Here is a 19,695-nt window from a genome sequence, read left to right on the forward strand (position 1 = left end):
ATTCTTAAAATACGTAAAACATGTACTTAGTTTTTAAAATGTAATCATTTTGGTTTAACAAGTGGAACAGAACTTCAAAGAGTGGTGAGTGTCCTATTTTCTTTTACATAGAGAGGATTTTCATTTAAAAATTTTAATTTTGTCAGCTTCCCTCTTTTGGTCTCTTGTCTTACAGCAAATTCCAGATGTATCTCCAACAGGAAGATATACCACCCTGGTGCCATTGATCATTATTTTAACAATCGCAGGCATCAAAGAGATTGTAGAAGATTTTGTAAGTTTTTGCTTTCATACAATAAAAATGTTGTATAAGTTATATAGCTTATAACTTATCTGTTGCTTTGGGTTTTTTGTTGAAGACAGGAAACTGGTCGATAGCTTAACTAGCCTGTCAAGGCCCACGATGGTGTTTTTGGGGAGGGAACGTGGACACACAGTGTCTTAAATCCACTGGCACAGAAGTAGTTCAAACTCTATTTTCTAATGTTAGCTCTGAGGCCCCTCTTTGATTTTCATCACTAATGTTCCTTGTGTCCTGCTTTAGAGCTTGTTAATTTGGGTAGTGAAAGGATTATATTGCTGCCTACTATTGCAGCATTGGGCTGGCTGTGGCTGAGGTAATTTTATGAGTCTTTTCCTCATATTAATCTCCGTGTATTTCCAAGTTCATTGGCTACAGCCGTATTCATGCTTTCTCCCCTTTTCTCTCTCCACCTGTGGTCTTGTCTGCATAGTCTTTCTCTTCCTCTCCACTCCTCACTCCCTCAACCCATTTCTCTCACTCTCTCTCCCTTCCTCCCACCCCCACCCCCAGCGGTGTCTGTGGCTCTCTCCTTCTCACACACACATACACTCACACACACACGTACATTTTTCTGGGAATAGGGAAACAAATAAATGGAATACAAATCAAAGGAAACGTACTTTGTGCCTGAAGTACTTTACCGATAAAATGAATTCGGTTGTTGTTGGGTTTATCATCCTGAGTAATTTTTTAGTCGAACCTAAAACAAACAAGGAGTGAGAAGTTTCATACTTCAGAGTGGTCGCTCCTTGTTGGAGCCAAAAGGTCATGGTTTACACCTGCATCCACATTTGCTACATTTATCTACTGAATTCAAGCAACGCTGGGTCACAAACCACCGAGCTGAATTTTATAGCATTAATGTTGCTGCCAGTCGGTTTCCTCGTGTCCTGTTTCTTTCCTGATCTATTGTTTGTTGTTTCAATTATTCATTTGGAACTTGTGAATCTAAGAACGTTCTTTTCTTTCTTGTAACAGAAGCGGCATAAGGCAGACAATGCAGTTAACAAAAAGAAAACGATAGGTAAGACACCAGGCTGAGTCATTTTTCCACTGGAAAACCTAAGACCTGCATTTAAGGCATTTTAAATTAGTAGCTAATGGTACCGAGATAAGTCGAGGGAAGTGATCTATAAAACATTTTCAAGAGCAAAATTACAAACCAGTCCAACAAAAGTGAGTCCTGGCTCTTAAGATTTGAACAGAATTGGTGGATTTTCAAAAAGGTGGTAATTTTCAGGAGCTAGACATATTTTATGTCCAAGAATTCACATCCTTGATTTGTAATTGCGCCCTACCTCTCTCTTTTACTCTATTGATTTCTAGAACATTAGATCTGTGTGTGTGTGTGTGTGTGTGTGTGTGTGTGTGTTTGTATGTGTGTTTTTAAATCTCGTAACAACAGGGTGCTATTTTTCTCCTGGGATAAACAGGACTAGATTTAACTTATATGCATATATCTATATTTATGTGTACGCATTCTTCTACATATGGGACACAGATTTGGGCTCCATTTTGGGGAGTGGTGTTGTATACCTTTATGTCTAATGATATGATCATGTTGGAAGTAACAAGTGGAATTGTAAAAGGAGCCTTTTAGATTTTGGAAAGCTGGTTTTATTTTGATTATATCAACCGATGTTGATTGAAACATTTTTTTTTTTCTTTTTCAGTGTTAAGGAATGGTATGTGGCATACCGTTATGTGGAAAGAGGTAAAAACGAATTTTTTTTTTTTTAATTTTTTTTTTTTTTCAACGTTTTTTATTTATTTTTGGGACAGAGAGAGACAGAGCATGAACGGGGGAGGGGCAGAGAGAGAGGGAGACACAGAATCGGAAACAGGCTCCAGGCTCCGAGCCATCAGCCCAGAGCCCGACGCGGGGCTCGAACTCACGGACTGCGAGATCGTGACCTGGCTGAAGTCGGACGCTTAACCGACTGCGCCACCCAGGCGCCCCAAAACGAATTTTAAAGATACGCCGGAAAGTACTGGCTTGGGGACTTAGAATCAATTGATAGTATTGATTGCAGTAGATAAAGTTCAGGTTAAGACATCAGTCCTTTCCCATGGAAGTTTTACATTGTGGAGCTTCCCACGAGGTTTACTTAGAACTGCTCCTTGTTGGCTCTGTTCCCCTCCGTCTTCTGGAAAGTACCCACGGTGTCAGTTCAGTTGTGAAATTCATTGCTCCCGATGGATATTTCTAGAATATCAAAGCAGTCTCTAGCTTCTGACTCCAATCCAAGAGACCTTCTCCCTGGTCTCTGTTCTCCTAACCTAAAACCAGTTTTTTAAAGATTTTCTAACTTCGGAGAGTCTCGCTTCTAACATCTTTGGTGGGAAGAGTTTTGGGTTTAAGATTGACTGTAGAACATAAATAGATGGAGTGGGGGTTGGAGACCAGTGTTGTTTCAGTCCTGAGGTTGGGTGGCACGACCCAAGTCTTAACTTGACGATACTGACAAGGTTTGCCTCCGTGTCCCTGGAAACCTGAGGTTGGGAGGGTTTGGGGCTGGTGAGCGTTTCTTGGCAGTTCATGGTGATGAATAGAAAACCTAGAAGAAATACGCTGTGCCATCTGGGTATCTTGCACCTGATAAAATTAGCTTTTGAAGTGAGCCTCTGTTTTACCTGGACCATCTTAGTGGTCATAAGATACTTTTGGGGGTGACTCTCATGACTTCAGAATTTGAAGCTGATTAACATGATTTCAAAAGGAAACTGCGTTTTAGAGGGCTAACTTAACGATAGTTTCTGCTGTTACACATTTAATAAGCAGTGTTTAAAAATGCCTCTAGGGGCACCTGGTGGGCTCAGTGGGTTAAGCAGCAGACTTGGCTCAGGTCATGACCTCACGGTTTGTGGGTTCGAGCCCCATGTCGGGCTCTGTGCTGACGGCTTGGAGCCTGGAGCCTGCTTTGGATTCTGTGTCTCCCTCTCTCTCTCTCTCTCTGCCCCTCCCCAACTCGTGCTCTCTCTCTCTCTCTCAAAACTGAATAAACATTAAAAAAACCCTTTTTTTAAAAAATGCCTCTAGAATTTTTTACTTTGCAAAATGTCTGTGATATAGTGCCTGCAGCCCTCAGTTTAGTTTTTTTTTTTTTTTTTTTTTGTTCCAAGAGACCTATTAAGTCCCTTTATAGTGTTTTGTGATAACACTTTAACCTTGGTAGCAACCTAGAAATCCTGTATTGCAAATACTAATCGACCTCCCTCTTACTTGGAAGTCTGTGATTCTTGGTCAAGTGGTTTGAAATTCTTGACTTCACAGGTTAGAAATGCTCCCAGTGGTGTGGGGGGGGTTCAAGGATTTCCACTGCACTTAGGAATGGCCTCTGTTTCTCTAAGATTCCTATTGCCCGCCCCCGCCTCTTCCCCCGCCCCAGATAGCCATGAACAGTGATCTGGATTTGGGATGTTTACACTACTCGAAACAGTAGAAAGTGGAGTGATGATCTCTGAATTCCGGGTCCAGGAGGGGATGGCCCCACTGACCCCTAAAGCTTGCTACTGTTTCCCACACATACATTTGAAGTTAGAAAAAAAATCCCAAACCGAATAACTCTTCTATGCTTTGCCACATACATTTTTAAATTTCATTTAAAACACTTGTGCTTGTTTAAATGGAGCTCTGAGCACGTACTAGAGACTGTGTTAGGCGCTGGGGACGCAAATAACAGTACGGCATGGCCCCTGCCCTTGAGAAACTGCCTACAGTGGTTCTCAGCCCCACTTGGTGTGGGGCATCCCAGCTGCCCTAACGCTGACTGCTGCCCGGGCTGCAGTCTTAAGAAAATGTCTGATTCTGAATTTCCACAGGGCCCTCGAATTTGCATTTGTAACAAGTTCCCAGGTGAGGCCGCTGCGGCGGGTCCAGACTCCTGCCCCAGCACCCCCACGGGTAGTGGGAGCGGCAGGCAGCTGAATAGAATGCAGTGCACGTACTGAGCTCCGTGTAGGGGCGGGCTTGGGGAACATACGGGAGGGACTACTAGTCCAGCAGTTCAGAGGAGCGGAGGCTTCTCTCACGGGATGCGCTGGTGTTCTTGCGAAGGATGAACGGGAGGTAACTGTTTGGAGAGGGAAATGCTCTTCAGGACAGACGGAGGTGGGTGGGCGGGAAAGGCGGGCACATCTACACGGTGGCTCAGAGCAAGATTGAGAATAGGGGAGAAGACAGGGGAAGCTATCTTTAAGCTTCCCAGAGCCATGAAACTCCCACCTGGAACGGTAAAGCCGGGGTCGGCAAGTCCCCGGGCTGTAGCTGAATAGTGAAAGCTCTTCTGTGCCTCTCGAGAGCTTTGGTTGACTTGAGGAGACCTTTGAGCTTGTCCTTCAAAAATCAGAGACTTGAGAAACCCCCTGAGGCTAGAGTGGATTCAGGGGTTCAGAGGGGGGGGCTCTGTCTCGCGTTAATTCTCATTCTGGGTAGTGTCACATGCGCAGGAGACAACCAGGCATAAGAACACCAAATAGAAAACCATTTTCAAACACGTTTCCAGCTAAGTCGTTTTTCATGCACATGAAACTTCTTAGTACTTTGTCAGTGGGCTACAGATGCCTCTGTATGGAAATAACTAAGATGGGGAGGGGTCCTAATTCCCCTGTCCTCCCACCGGGTTCACAAAAATGCCACTGCCTTTTTCTTATGAAAACATGACCAGGTTTCCTTTCTCATTTTTAACTAAGTGCTGCTTCTGATTTTTTTTTTCTATGCAGTTAAACTCTTCACATAACATACATTTACGTTTAAAACCATTTTCAATTTTCATAAGCATTCCTTGCCTTTGAACCGATGATTGTCGCGATAGCTCTATAGCCTCTGTTCTTTGATATTCTTTTTTAAAAAAATTTTTTTTTACATTTATTTTTGAGAAACAGAGTGAGACAAAGCGTGAGCCGGGGTGGGGCAGAGAGAGAAGGAGACCCAGAATCCAAAGCAGGCTCCAGGCTCCGAGCTGTCGGCACAGAGCCCGATGCGTGGCCCGAGCTCACCACGAGATCGTGACCTGAGCCGAAGTCGGACGCTCAACCGACTGAGCCACCCAGGCGCCCCTGATATTCTTTATCATGGAATACGGGGTATACTTCGGTGCCCGCCCTTTGCCGATAGGTTGATATACAGTGGTTCTGGAATTTAACTTTTACCACCATTCCCTATATCGAGCGCGGTTCCTTACTTCACATGCTTTGGTGAGTGATACAGAGCACTGGCAGGACACCTGTTTAGCAGACCTTCCTTCTCCTACTAGAAAGTTAGATACCGGCACCTGCCAGGGGCATTCTCCCAGCCTGCAAGATCCAGCACTCTTTCATGAGCATCACTTTCATAACTACTCCGTTTGAAGTTCCTGATTTCCGAGAGAACAGAAATGTGTGTTAGAACAAGAAGCAAGACCTGGTGCCCATTTTGAGTTTTGAATTTGTTAATGTGTGCTGAGAGCGGCCTTTGTTCCCGTGCTGTCAGAGAATCGTGGCATCTCTGACTGTGACACTCCCAGTGTTCGTTTGGTGTCACTCCTGCTGGTAGAGACTGGCACTCGGCACATGCCTGTTTCATGCCGAGTGCTTGTGTATATACGTCCTTAGTCATTGCATCAGCCCTCCCAGGTTAAGGTTGTTCTTTCCCCAGTTTAAAAAAAAGCAAAATTATTTATTTTTGAGAGAGAGTGAGCAGGGGAGGGGCAGAGAGAGGGAGACACAGAATCCAAAGCAGGGTCCAGACTCTGAGCTATCAGCCCAGAGCCTGACTCCGGGCTCGAACTCACAAACCGCGAGACCATGACCTGAGCTGTGGTCGGACGCTTAACCGACTGAGCCGCCCAGGCGCCCCGAGGTCTTTCCCCATTTTGTAAGTGAAGACGCTGGGGCTCGGAGAGGTGAAGGGCTTTGCCAAGATTGTCTAGCGTCTGTGAGTCTCAGATTTGAACCTAGGTCGGCCTGACTTGAAAGCCCAGACTCTACCTACCTGGGTGCTTCTGTGACGTTATTTAAAGGATTTCCAAACCCTTGGCCATGGTGTTCACGGTTGGCAGATTAGGGCCTCTTTCCTTACCTTGGGGTCTTCTGTCCAGCGGAGTCTGTTTCCTAAAATGGTCTCTGACTTTGGCTATGACTTTGTTTTTGTTTTTTGTTTTTTTGGCAAGTGAGGCTATACAAATCTTCCCCGTTGTATGTGGTATGTTTCCAGGGGACCTTTCAGGTGCCCTGTTCGTGGGTGAATTTAGTATTGCCTTGCAGTCAGACCACGGGCCAGTTGCACGGTTTTGAATCTGGGGTCTAACGCTCATTGGCTGCTGTGTGATGTCGATCGCGTGATTCCTCTTTGAGCCTCAGTTTCCCTGTTTGTTAAATGGAGAAAATCTGTGTCAACTCAATTGCTCCTTAAAATAACCCCATGAAATATGTGCCGTGAACCTCATGATATACACAGATGCGCACGGAGTTTACATCGCTTGCTTGGAGTCATATAGGGACAGTGAGGAGTCCAGCCGGGGGATTTGAGCCCGGCCTTCAGGCTGGCTCTGGAGCTGTACTCAGCCACCCCCCCCCCCCCCACTACTGTGTAGAGCTATGGGATTGTTGTAGGGTTCAGGGGTGGAATTTGCAACTGGACAGAATCGTCATGAGCAAAGGAGACCTTGATAGTTGTTCTGACCCGTGTTTCCTTACTCTCCCTTTCCGTTTTTGTTCTGTTTTTCTTTTTCATTCAGCATCCACTGCAGAGAGGCCACGTTACCGTTTGTAGTGAAAGACTTTGCTTCCGTTCTTGTCAAGGAAAATAACTTGGGCTTGTGTCTTGACTTTCGGGGCATAATTATATAGTAATGCTTTCTTCAAATATTTAACCACCTTAGTCACTGTTTGTGCTTGCCTTTCATGCTCCTCTGACCCTGTCCCTGGTTTTCTAGGTGGCGGTGGGAGACATCGTGAAGGTCGGCGATGGGCAGTGTCTTCCAGCAGACATGGTCCTGCTATCCTCCAGGTCAGCTGCGCTAACGGGCACGTTCTTGGAAATAAACGTTACGAACAATAACGCATTAAACGGTGACTGCGGGAATCACAAGGCTCCTTTTTGCTTCCACCCTCCAAGGCACCAGCCTCCCTCCCTCCCTCCCTCTCTCTCTCTCACCTGTTCTCCTGTGACTCGTAATTTGGCTCTTTTTTTTTTGTTTTTCCCCCGCCTCGATCCCGTTTTCTTTCTCCTATTCGTTCCCGTGTACTTTTGCAAAACTCTTTTATGTTTATTGGTTCATTTTAGTCTCCTAGCTATTGTGGGCTATTTGTCATTCACCGGAAACATTCCAGAGCAGGGGAGTGATTCCTTCAGGGTACCCGGCTTGCAGCACCTCTGAGACCTGAGAACCAGTCTCCCGGTGGGTCCAGCCAGGAGTCTTCCCGTGGAACCTAGGGTCTCCTTTACTAGCTGCTCAGAGATCTGGGCCGTTTTCGCAGCATAGACACGACTGCAGATAGTGTTGCTCCTCTGTTTCTCCGCGTTTTGTCCCCCTTTCCACCCAAATGCCATTGCCACGTTCTCCACGTAGTTTCGTGCTGGAAAGGTATCACCAATCCCTACGTGACCTGAATCACGGACCGTGTAGTCCTTGACTTCTCCTTGGCTTAATACATAAAAGTGAATATCAGAGAAAGGATGCTAAAATTAGGATATGAGTAAACTTCTGTTCGTGAGTTCAAGATTAAATTATATGATGAGACTAAAACTTCCTGTATTTGTGTACTGTGGGGAGTCCTAGATACTCACACCGTTTGCATTTTCTCTGACTACAGACAGTGCTGCTTTTATTGGACCTGATCACATATTGGATTTTAAGCCTTAGCGTGAATTGTCTTGCTCGAGCTCAAAGGTGTGACGATAGAGTCCTAGGCCTACAGAGGAGGAAAAATACCAAATACATAAGGCAGGATTCACATCTGTCCCTCTTGATTAGTAATGGCAGAAATAGTGAAATGTGGATCATTTGACAGTTTGGGCTGTGAGTTTTCACCGTAACCCTCAGAAAACCTGGTTTTAATGTGAGATTGCCCCAGCTGACCATGTGTTCCTAGGCTGCTCGCTAGTGTTTGAGTCTGTACATTGTGCTAAGCTGTCCTCTGAGTGTGTCATCACATTTAATATCCCCCCTTGCTGTCCCTGCTATTTACATGAGAAAACAAAGATTGAACAACTTCCAAGTCCACATGTGCCACCAATGTAGCAAGAGGAGGTTTGGACTCAGCCAGTGGCTTGCAGGTTCCGTTCTCTTAACCACTGTGATTAGAAGTAGGAATACAGTATCTTCTATGCTTCTTCTTCTTCATATGTTCTGTCCTTAAAAGTAGGTGTTTGGATTAAAAAGTTACCTGTTGACACAGTAAAAGGCACAGGGAAGGCTTGCCAAGCCTGTGTCTTGATTCCTGAACGGTGGCTGTAACGTTCTTCAAGAGATGTGTTTGTTCTGGCTATGACTAGGGTAGCTCTTTTGGTCGGGAGCAGACTGAGTCTCAGACTCTAAGGGTCATCCGGACACAGTAGTTGGGTCTTAGCCGGAACATCTTGTGTTTCCCTCAACCCACCAATCCCCTTCTCATTCTTCTTGAGTTATTTCTGTTGCTTAAGGTCAAGCAGCCATTATGTGGGGCCCATAATGGTGGATACTTGGGCAGACCACTTGATATGGGTGTTGAGCCCCAAAGAGGAGGGTCTTTCTGGTCAGTTACTACTGAAGTGGTTGAAGGGCCAGTCAGCAGACACACTTTCTAGTAGAGACTTTATGAGCTGGGAATTTGGGGAAGGGATCTTACTAACCTTTGGCTTTTGAAATTTCTCTCTTCATAGTGAACCTCAGGCGATGTGTTACGTTGAAACAGCTAATCTGGATGGGGAGACGAATCTTAAAATTCGTCAGGTAAAGTTACCTTTTAAGACTTGTGCTGCTACGGAGACCCCCCCCAATTGCCAATTTGGTCCGCTGTACCAGTCAGTGCTTTTCCTAGAGATAAAAAAGGAATCCCTGGGAAGAATGTGGCTTTTATTCTGAAGGGAACCTCTTCAGAGTGACAGCAAAATTAAAATAGTGAGCTTCATCCAAGGATGGGTCACGAAGGGTATCTTGCCTTAATTTACGTCCTAGATTTCTGCCTGTTAGTGCAGATGGAAAGACATCCAGTCAGCTAGGTTGAGTCACGTGGTGGGAAGGGCAGCATCTACATGGGGATATGGAGTAGACAAGGTGTGGGTACCTCACTTTACACTATTGTTTTAACTGAGACTTTAATTCTAGAGAGTTATATATTAGGTATGAAATTTCTGTGCCTTAAAACTGCTCTTACCATAGGTTTTCATTCTGGAATGAAAATTGGTCTATTAATATAGTACAAGCTGTAAGCATTTGACATGTACATTTTCTGCTGCATAAAGTTGAATTTGATAGTTCCGTCCACGTATTTTTCTTTTCTACCTCAGGTATTTGATTTAGGTAGTTTTTTTTTTTTTTTTTCCTGTTTAAAGAAGAGTTGCTAAGTGCTAGATATGATACTCATATAATACTATATTAAAAGGCTGCTTTATTCTGTTTTTATGACTTGTGTTACAATAGAACTGAAAGAGTGTTCACTCCGTAAGGTGTTTGAGTACGTGGTTACTTGAACATGGATGTTCCCAGCACAGTCGTAGAATCTGAACTTTGTACTTCACTGAAATCTTTGGAAACTTTTGCATTAGGTTGCTACAGCGAAGGCTGCCTGTAGAGTCTGTCTTGAGGGACCGGTGGTTTGATTTGTTAGCCTCCCCAGTTATTCCATTTTTGCTGATACATTATTTCTTTTGGATTACCAATGGGGTTGCTGAATGCTGTCCCTAAACCTGGAAGATTGTGTTCACGTTCCTCTTTTGGTTTAACATTTTAGGGTTTGAGTCACACTGCTGACATGCAAACAAGGGAAGTATTGATGAAGTTATCTGGAACCATAGAATGTGAGGGACCCAATCGCCACCTCTATGACTTCACCGGAAACTTGCACGTAGATGGGAAAAGGTATCACTTTTCACTTTGCACTTAGTTTTTATTTTTGTTTCTGTGTTGTTGTTTGTTTGTTTGAAATGGAGCTTTGGAAACTATCAGTTTGTTTTTTGATTTCATAATATCTTAAAATAATGAGATTTTATAGGTTTCGCTTAGATATGAGAGACTGAGCTTTTCCCAAAACACAATTTCAGTCCATATAAACCTTCCCTTAAATTTAAGGAAAGAACTGGTTTTTGTCAAGAAAAACAGCCTGAGGGTCTGAAATGAGGTTAACAGCATGGACTGTTTTTTCTGTGTGTATTACCTACCAGGGAGGAGAGACGGTTTGGGCTGCATAAAATTGTCCAGAAAAGCAGAAGAGAAGCATTGAGGGGTATAAGAGCCAATCTGTTTATTAGAGAAACGTCCTTTTGGTTTTTTTTGGCTAGCATTCTTCTAAGTAGCATTTGTGTTTATGAAGTTGAGTGGAAGGAAACGCAATTACCCTTTTTTTTTTTGAATATTCACGCTCTGTTGTCTGTATTCTTTTGTCTTTGTTCTCTTGACATTTGAGAGTCATTTTTGTCCTTACGTTGATGCGCAGTGTCTCCCTTCTGCCCATCTTTAATCTGCGTGCTCCTTATCCATGCTTCCCACCTTTGCATTTTGAACAGACCCAAAGGGAAGGATCTGATCATGGGAATCAACCCAAAATAACTATGACAGCTGTGACTGCTTTCTTGGTTTTCATTTAGCATGCAGAACCATTCTGTGTTCCAGATCTTCATATTGAATTTCTAAATTATCACCCAGTCCCTTATTTAACCATTAAGTCATCCTTGACAAATTTGATATTATAGCTCTTTTGCTTTTTTGTTGTAATAGTCTCTAAAATAAACTGGGTTTTCCAAATGAATAAGCTTCTGGTTATTTTAGCAATTTCCTTATTGGGTGTGGAGTTTCATAACTGGGTTGTAAGAGAACACGATTCCCTCTAACATTTTTGTAGGAAAAACAATCTATATTTTTTTTCTCGTGGTGATAAATGGATAGGATGACACTTTTTTTTTTTTTTTTAAATTAAGGCATTGGTAACCTTTATTGCCCCTGTGTCTCAGTGAAATAATTCAAATTTGACTAAAAGGAACAATCAAATTAATAGACTAATTGTGGGTTTATGTTTAAGGGAAAAGCTCATGCTCATGTGTCACACTATCATTAAATATAAATGTTGTTTCTTATTTTTAGCCCTGTTCCCCTTGGGCCTGACCAGATCTTATTAAGAGGTACACAGCTTAGAAACACTCAGTGGGTCTTTGGCATAGTTGTTTATACTGGACACGACACCAAACTCATGCAGGTAAAACATTTCTATGCTGAAAAACAATGCTGGTTTTAGAAATGATTTTTTTCTTTCCGCTTTTCTAGAGTAGAGAGTGCAAATGCAGGCGTTGCATTTGGGAAGCGCAAGTTTGTGACCTAAATTTGGAAAGGACGTACCTGATTCCTTGGGTAGTTTTTCCTGGATTACTGTGATCATATCGCATGTGTATTCTCTCTTGCCTGAAATATCGATGGTCTTTGTTTTCCAGACTGAGGGGGACAAACAGTTCTAACTAATTTTATCTTCTGCACTTAAGCGGGGATTCATTCTAACTTCCTTATTTCGCTGCTTCTCTTCCTCACCCTGTGAATTCGGATTTTACAGTAAATTGTCCTTTTAACTGAACCCTTGGCAATGTAAAATCAGTTATATTTGAGTTAATGTTTATTCTTCATACACCAAAAAAAAAAAAAAATTAAGTTGAAATGATTTTTGCTCTTTCTCCCTGATTGTGATTTTTAAATTATTATTTGTGGGTTTGAAGCAGCCCGCATTTGTATTATGATGTGTTTCGCCAGACAGGTTTTGAAATTCTGTAGAAATCAGTGTCCTGATGTGTCATTTCTTACATTGCTTTGGTTTCGTTTGGCATCTTACTTTGCTAACGGTTGCTGTTCATGAGAATCGGCTTTTTGGCCTGTCTGCTCTTTAGTTTCGCTTCCGAAGCCTATATTTGACTGTACTTCTTCGTTCAAAAATATTTAGTGACCACTGTGCACCGAGTCTTGAGCTGGCCTGTATGGACGCAATAGTGAAAGGCCCAACTCACCCTCTGGGAGCCACATGGACTAAGGAGTAATGGGGAATTACCGGGTAGCGCAGTCAAGTCCTGTGGGTGACCGCAGAAGGGCCAGGCCCCCCAGGATTGGGGCCGTTAGCGGACTCCGTGCTGAAAGCACATTTTAGATGGAGGGTTAGAGAGAGGGGTGCTCTTGAGTTGGTCCGCTCTTTTAATCAGACGACGGAAGAGGAGAGAGTTAACTGTTGACTAGAACAGATGACGCGTTGGAGCCCACGTCCGCCCCAGCTGGGAGATGCAACGGAGTCAGGGTGGCGGGAGGTGGAGGGTGAGGAGGCTTCAGAGGCCCGTGAGGCTCGAAGGCTGCTGCAGCTGCTGCGTGACAGGCCGTGTGGAGTGCTCGTCCTGGGGTTTCTTGGGCGGAGAGACCTGAGAGTGAGCCGGGGGAGGGGGAGGCCGACGGTAGGACTGTGGGAGGCTGGGAAATACGGGGCTGAGAGGCCACGCATCTGGCGGTCGGAGCTATGGTCGTGAAGACGGGATGATGGCAGCCCTGGGGCCAAGATGGATGCCTTAAGCCAAATGCTCGCCTCCTGGGAGCGTGGGGGCCATGGCCGAGAGGTCGGTGGACTCGCTGAGGGAAGAAGCAGAAGGCGGTGTAGCCGAATGGCGTGAGTGTCACGGGGGAGCGTTTTAAGGTGGCATCAGAGGCATAAAGCGTCAGAAGTGCCACCAGCTTCCGAGGCCGAGGCGTGTAAGCACCCTCTGCTTGAGGGGCTTCAGGGAAGGAGTGCCCTCACCTGGGTAAGGAAAGCTCCCAGCGGAGGAGGAGGAGGAGGTCGCGGAGAAGTTCCGGGCCTGGGACGGAATGGCATGGCGTGTTGGAATGGCGGCGGGGGAGGGGGGTGTGTACGAGAGGGTGGGGGTCCGTGGCAGCCCGAACTAAAAATAGTCAGTGAATGCTGAGGCCCTTCTTGGATGGCTCATGATCCTTCGGTGAATCCGAGAGGCGTCTCGTCTGTCCTTCCGGCTGGGTCTTCACCAGTTCAGAGCTGATTAGAACACTCCACTAACCAGCTCACTTCTGTTTTGTTTTGGTTTTTAAAAATTTTTTAATGTCTATTTTTGAGAGAGAGAGAGAGAGAGAGAGAGAGAGAGAGAGAGAGAGTGGGGGAGGGGCAGAGAGACAGAGGGAGACACCGAATCGGAAGCGGGCTCCAGGCTCCGAGCCGTCGGCACAGAGCCCGACGCGGGGCTCGAACTCGCAAACCGTGAGGTCGTGACCTGAGCCGAAGTTGGCCGCTTAACCGACTGAGCCACCCAGGCGCCCCAGATCACTTGTGTTTTGATGGTGACGTGACAGAGGTGACAAAGAGCTCAAGTTTGGGGCCCCGAGACCTGTGTCTAGATTGTGCATGTTACAAATTTCACCCCTCTCCGAGACTCCTTGTATGCCGGTTGTTTTTCTCAGGGTGACATTGGTAGTGTAGCTTTGAAGCTAAGGTGTAAGAGATAATTAAGTTATGCCTAAAAATGATCCCATCATCTTGTTATTGAGCAAGGTGTGCACAGTTACCTCATGAAGTTTGCGTCTCGTGAGATGGGCGCTTCTCATCGCACCTACACGTGATAAACCCATGCGAGGCTTGTTACGTGTTGACTGTTAGAGTGCAGGATGATGGAAAGCCCCAGAAACATCGGTGCTAGATGCACCGTGCCTTTAGGACTGGAACAACAACGAAAAATAAGGAGCTTTTAAGTGGAATATAATCTAACACCTGTAGCTGGAAACCGTTCTGCTTGTGAGCTAACGTTTTTGTCTGTACGTGCGCTGCTTGGCCACAGAGAGGAAGCACAATTGCTTTAGGGGTCTGCTACTTTTGTGTTCGTTCTTTAAGCTCTTCCCGCAGTGTCTTCCACTCTTCAGAGTTCCCTTGTTTCAAGTTGGGTGTAGTTACATGTGGAAATATTTTCAATATTACAGTTTCTGTTGGTTGATTTAATGGGAAAGGGGTATTATCACATTCATTACAGCAAATACTTAGTGCCTTCATTCATCGTTCTAAGCAATTTGCATGTACTAAATCGTTTATTCCTCACAATGGCCCTATGAGGAAGATACTATTGTTGTGCCCACTTTCTAGATGAGGACGCTGAGACCGAGTGTCTAAGTAAGTTACTGAAATGACATACCCACCCGGTAAGAGGGAGAGTTGGGATTCGAACCTAGGCAGTATGGCTCCGGAGGGCATGTTCTTGCTAGTTGCTCTGTTGACTACTCTGTTAGGAGAGAAGAAAATGTGTGAAATTTAGGTCAGTTGGAAGCTTTTTCAGACTCTGACATTTTGACTGGTTTCTATTACAGAACTCCATTACTTAGAAGTAGCAGCGTTTCCTAAGAATTTTGTAGAAGAATTTACGATGCTAGTCAGAATTAACATTACACGCTCATCTCTGCAAGTTGAGATGTTCAGGGAATGGGAGTGAGTAGGCAGAGCTCGGCTCCGCACGAACTACGTGTGATTGAAGCTTTGAGCTCTAATATCGGACACAAGATAGCTTTTCCTAACCCTGTTCACTGGCCAGGACTCAACAGTTGGAAAAGATCAGAAGCCAAGAAACTAATGAAGTCACAGAAATGATGTGTATTGTAATTTTTTTTCTCTCTGTGCCTCCAGTGAATGTTTGTTAAAAACTATACGATCTTGGGGCTCCTGGGTGGCTCAGTCGGTTAAGTGTCCGACTTTGGTTCAGGTCATGATTTCATTGCTCGTGAGTTCGAGCCCCACATCAGGCTCTGTGCCGACAGCTCGGAGCCTGGAGCCTGCTTTGGATTCTGTGTCTCCCTCTCTTTCTGCTCCTCCCCCGCTCACACTCTGACTGTCTGTCTGTCTCTCTCTCTCTCTCTCTCTCTCTCTCTCACTCTCTCACTCTCTCAAAAATAAACACGAAAAGATAAGATCATGAGTTTTAAAAGATTGGGATAGGGAGTCTTGGAATGGGTCTCTTGCTCTTTCCATAAGACCAGAGGTGATATGTTGTCCCCATCAACCTGTAGATGGGATTTGATTTTTGATGGGTCAACCTTCACTAATAGACTTCCATTTAGATTCTAAAGGAAATTTTAAAGTCTGTAAAGGACAGGGGTGCCTGGGTGGCTCAGTTGGTCAAGTCTTCGACTTGATTTCAGCTCAAGTCACGATCTCACAGTCATGGGATCCAGCTCTGCATGGAGCCTGTTTGGGATTCTCTCTCTCCCTCTCTCTGTCCCTCCCCCATTCATTCTCTCTCTCTCAAAATAAACATTTTAAATTCTTTTTTTTTTTTTTTTTACTACTTATTTTTTGAGAGAGAGAACGAGAACGTGCATGAGTAGGGGAGGGGCAGAGAGAGAGAGGGAGACACAGAATCCGAAGCAGGCTCCAGGCTCAGAGCTGTCAGCACAGAGCCCGATGCGGGGCTCGAACCCACGAAGTGTGAGATTGTGACCTGAGCTGAAGTCGGAAGCTTAACTGACTGAGCCACCCAGGTGCCCCATAAAATAAACATTAAAAAAAAAAGTCTGTAAAGGACAAATAATTCAGAGAACTGAAGTGAAAGGGAGAAAAGAGGATATAAAGGAAAATGCTGCTGGGCTGTTTAAATACTTAAACACTTCAAAATTGCCAGTAAAACGATTCCCCACCCCTACAGGAAACCAGATCATGAGGGTAGCATTTGTGGGTTTGGTCACAGTTTCAGCGATGTTGTGGCACAGTATTCTCTCGGAAACATAGGGATGGATTGCTCCCTGTTTTCATCTTGATTTTATTATGTTGTGACTTGATCCATGTTTTTATTTTTGGAGACCTTTTCATCCTAGGTTTTTTTAATGATCAGATGAATGAAAAATAGTGAAGAGTCATGAGTTAAGTTTTGAACAAGGCACCATTTTTAAGGCCAGTGAGTGCCCTTCAAGCTTTCAAATCCCCCGATTTTCACAAACCAGTGTTTGCACCTGAGAGACCAGGCTCATGACTCCTGGAGGGAGACTTGCAGACTGCAGCCTGTGTCTATCTGCCCCTATCCAGTTCCTGGCTCCTGATTTAATCCAGGGGCGGCTCACCTCCAGGAATGGACTAGTACGTTCTTCGGGGTTACTATATCAATTCCCTATCACTGCTCTGCTGTAACAAATTATAGGGACTCAGTAGCTTAAAACAACATGAAGTGGTCATGTTATCTAGTTCTTTAGGTCAGAAGTCTGATACGAGTCTCACCCATGTCACGACCCCTGCAGGACAACATTCCTTTCTAGAACACTCCAGGAGGTTCTAGAGGAGACTCTTTTCCTTGCTCTTTCCAGCCTCCTAGAGGCGTCCTGAACTTCTTGGTTCATGACCCCTGTTTTCCATTATCAAAGACGGCAGTATTGTACGCCTTGGACTAGTCTTGTGTCTCCCTCTGACAGTAGCCAGGAAAGGATCTCTTCATTTTCTGGTTTTAAGGGCCCACGTCATTAAATTGGACCCACTTGGCTAATCTAAGATAATCTCCCCAAATCATGTCCTTAATTTAATTGTATGCAGAGCCCCTTTTATCACATAAAACAACGTATTTACAGGGTCAAGGTATTAGGGCATGGACATCACTGGGGAACCGTTCATTGTTTTCCCCGGCGCAATTAGAATCAGAGAATTTTTAGTAAGATGACTTCAGGTGCATAACCGTCCAGTGTGAACAGTTCTACTGACTCTTCCAGTGCTAAGAGGATGTAGTCCCAAATTTTCTACCTGATAAGCAGCGGTCCTTGAATCCGGCTTTAACGAATCTTTCTAAACTGACTTGCCGACACTGGCCTCTGTTTGAGCTGGGATGGTTTCCTCACTGGCAGTCAGGAATTAGACCGTACGTGTTTGTTGATGGTTAGGCTGTCTTCCACTTTTGTCTTACTTTGCTGTCGACATTTTGTTTATAATTCAAGACTGCACTCAGATTTCTCAAGACCACTAGAGTTTTCCTCATGTACCTGCTTGTTCCTTGTTCAGTTTTCCAAATGAGCCCTTTGTCCATTTTGACACCTAATCATGTCAACACCTATTTTGCATTTTCGATGTCTGTGTGTCTGTGTAGGTCTTTTTTTCCCTCCATTTTGAGGGGAAAATACATACTTGAAAAATAGTTCTTTGTATTTTAATTGTAGAGCTATATTACTTTGGACATTCACTCTAGATTCTTATGGTACAGAATCTTTAAGTTTCTCTTGCATTAAAAACATCCTGTTTTAAACTGACTTTAAATGATTTAGAACTTGTTTTCTAAGATTGCAAAAGTAGCCAATTTTGTACTAAAATGTAATCATTAAGTACAGATTGAAGCATGAAGAGTTGAAATGTGTTCTTTATTTCAAACATTGTTGATTCAGGAGTGCGGTGCACTTTTTAATTCCATTGGCTATTGGGGAAAAAATACAGTCTTTTACTTTTTATGTGTTGAATTTGGTTAACTTACCTCCTTTTCTCCCCACTCCTTAACCTCAAACCTGTTCTGTGACTCTTACTGATTTTCACTGCTGTTGTACAGAATTCCACAAAAGCACCTCTCAAAAGATCGAATGTTGAGAAAGTGACCAATGTGCAGATCCTGGTGTTGTTTGGCATCCTCTTGGTCATGGCCTTGGTGAGCTCGGTGGGGGCCCTGTACTGGAATGGGTCTCAAGGTGGAAAGAACTGGTACATCAAGAAGATGGGTAAGTGTCTGGATGGAGTGCTTGTTGAAGTAAGATTAAACCAGTTTTGGAGAAGGGTGGCCATGCTATCCTTCATTCTTTTGGCTCCTCTCTATAAGGCCAGCCTTTTTGGAAGATTAGGAGTCATGTGATGAAATGAAGATTGACATATTTGGGGATTGTTTTTTATTCAAATGATTATATTTTTAATGATTTTTTTGAGTTACTTTCTTAGTGGTTGCTCTTAGGGATTAATGTCTCAGTTTATGGGCATCTGCCTCAGATTAATACTAACTTAATTCCAGTAAAATACAGAAATTTTACTCCAGTATGGATTCCTTTCTTTGCCTGCTTTGTGCTATTATCATATAAATTAGGTCTATGTTATCAACCTAGTAATACATTGTTATGGTTGTTGCTTTATATAATCTAGTGTCTATTAAGCAAAAAGAAAAAATGTAGAGTTGTTTTACATTAACCTACTTATTTACTATTTCTGGTACTCTTTATTTCTTCCTGTAGATTTGAGTTACCAGCTTGTGTTATTTCTTTGCTTCATAATAGCTTGGTCCTCTCATTCCTTTGTGCTGTCCTATATTACATCTGTATATAAGTCCAACGGTGCAATTTGCCGTGTTTTTTTAAATCCAAAAGAAAGGATAAAGAGAAGTACCTGTGTAATTACTTGTACTGATATCCTTTGTTCATATGGATTTAATTCCTGTCTGGTGTCCCTTCCTTTCATCCCGGAGAATTTCCATTGGTATTTCTTGTAAGGCAGATTGGATAGCAACAAATTCTGTTTTCATCTTGGAATGTATTAGTTTCTCCTTTGTTTTTGAAGCAGAGTTTTGCTGATACAGGATTCTTGTAGAATTCTTGGTTGGTGTTCTTTTCCTACCAGTACCTTGCACATGCCATCTCACTGCCTTCTGGCCTCTGTTGTACTGATGAGAAGTCAGCTGCTTCCCCTTGTATGTGAGTGATTTTCCTGTTGCTGCTTTCAAAGTTGTCCTGGGTTTTCAGTAATTTTGAGTTTCTTTCATTTGGAGTTTGGTGAGCTTTTTGGATGTGTCCATTAATATTTTTCATCAAGCGTGGGATGTTTTTTAGCTACGATTTATTCAAATATTGTTTCTGCCACATCTTCACTTCCTTCTCTTTCTGGCAGTTCCGTTATGCACGTATTGGTCCACATGATGGGACTTTATTAGGCTCTGTTAGTTTTTCTTATTCTGTTTTCTTTCTGTTCTTCAAATTGGGTAATCTCTATTGATCTGCATTCAAGTTTGTCTGTTACTCTCCTGCCTCACGTCTGGTCAGCTTCACGGGGATTTCTTTAATTTCAATGACGATACTTCTCTGTTTCAGAATTTCCATTTGGTTCTTCTATCTTTTTATCAGTGTTCTCTGATCAGTCATTGTCCTCGTACTTTTTTTTAATTCTTTAAACAGTCTCTTTTAGTTCTTTATAATAGCTTTGAAGTCTTTGGTCCATCATTTGGGTCCCCCTCAGAGGCATTTCTTTTTGTCTTGTTTCCTTGTATGTTT

General features: G+C 43.7%; 1 protein-coding gene across 17 annotated transcripts in view; it reads left to right on the forward strand.

The window, feature by feature from the left end:
* LOC102959813 (phospholipid-transporting ATPase IB) overlaps positions 1-19,695 on the forward strand; it is a 609,397-nt gene that overhangs the window by 143,828 nt on the left and 445,874 nt on the right. For all 17 annotated transcript variants that reach the window (XM_042984757.1, XM_042985236.1, XM_042984810.1 and 14 more), the window contains exons 4-11: positions 176-274; positions 1,283-1,328; positions 1,978-2,018; positions 7,219-7,292; positions 9,147-9,216; positions 10,217-10,344; positions 11,563-11,674; positions 18,000-18,165. In XM_042984757.1, coding sequence (XP_042840691.1) covers positions 176-274; positions 1,283-1,328; positions 1,978-2,018; positions 7,219-7,292; positions 9,147-9,216; positions 10,217-10,344; positions 11,563-11,674; positions 18,000-18,165 — 736 coding nt within the window. The remainder of the gene's footprint in view (positions 1-175; positions 275-1,282; positions 1,329-1,977; positions 2,019-7,218; positions 7,293-9,146; positions 9,217-10,216; positions 10,345-11,562; positions 11,675-17,999; positions 18,166-19,695) is intronic.

Source organism: Panthera tigris, chromosome A1 (assembly GCF_018350195.1).
Source record: "Panthera tigris isolate Pti1 chromosome A1, P.tigris_Pti1_mat1.1, whole genome shotgun sequence".
Lineage (NCBI taxonomy): Eukaryota > Metazoa > Chordata > Mammalia > Carnivora > Felidae > Panthera > Panthera tigris.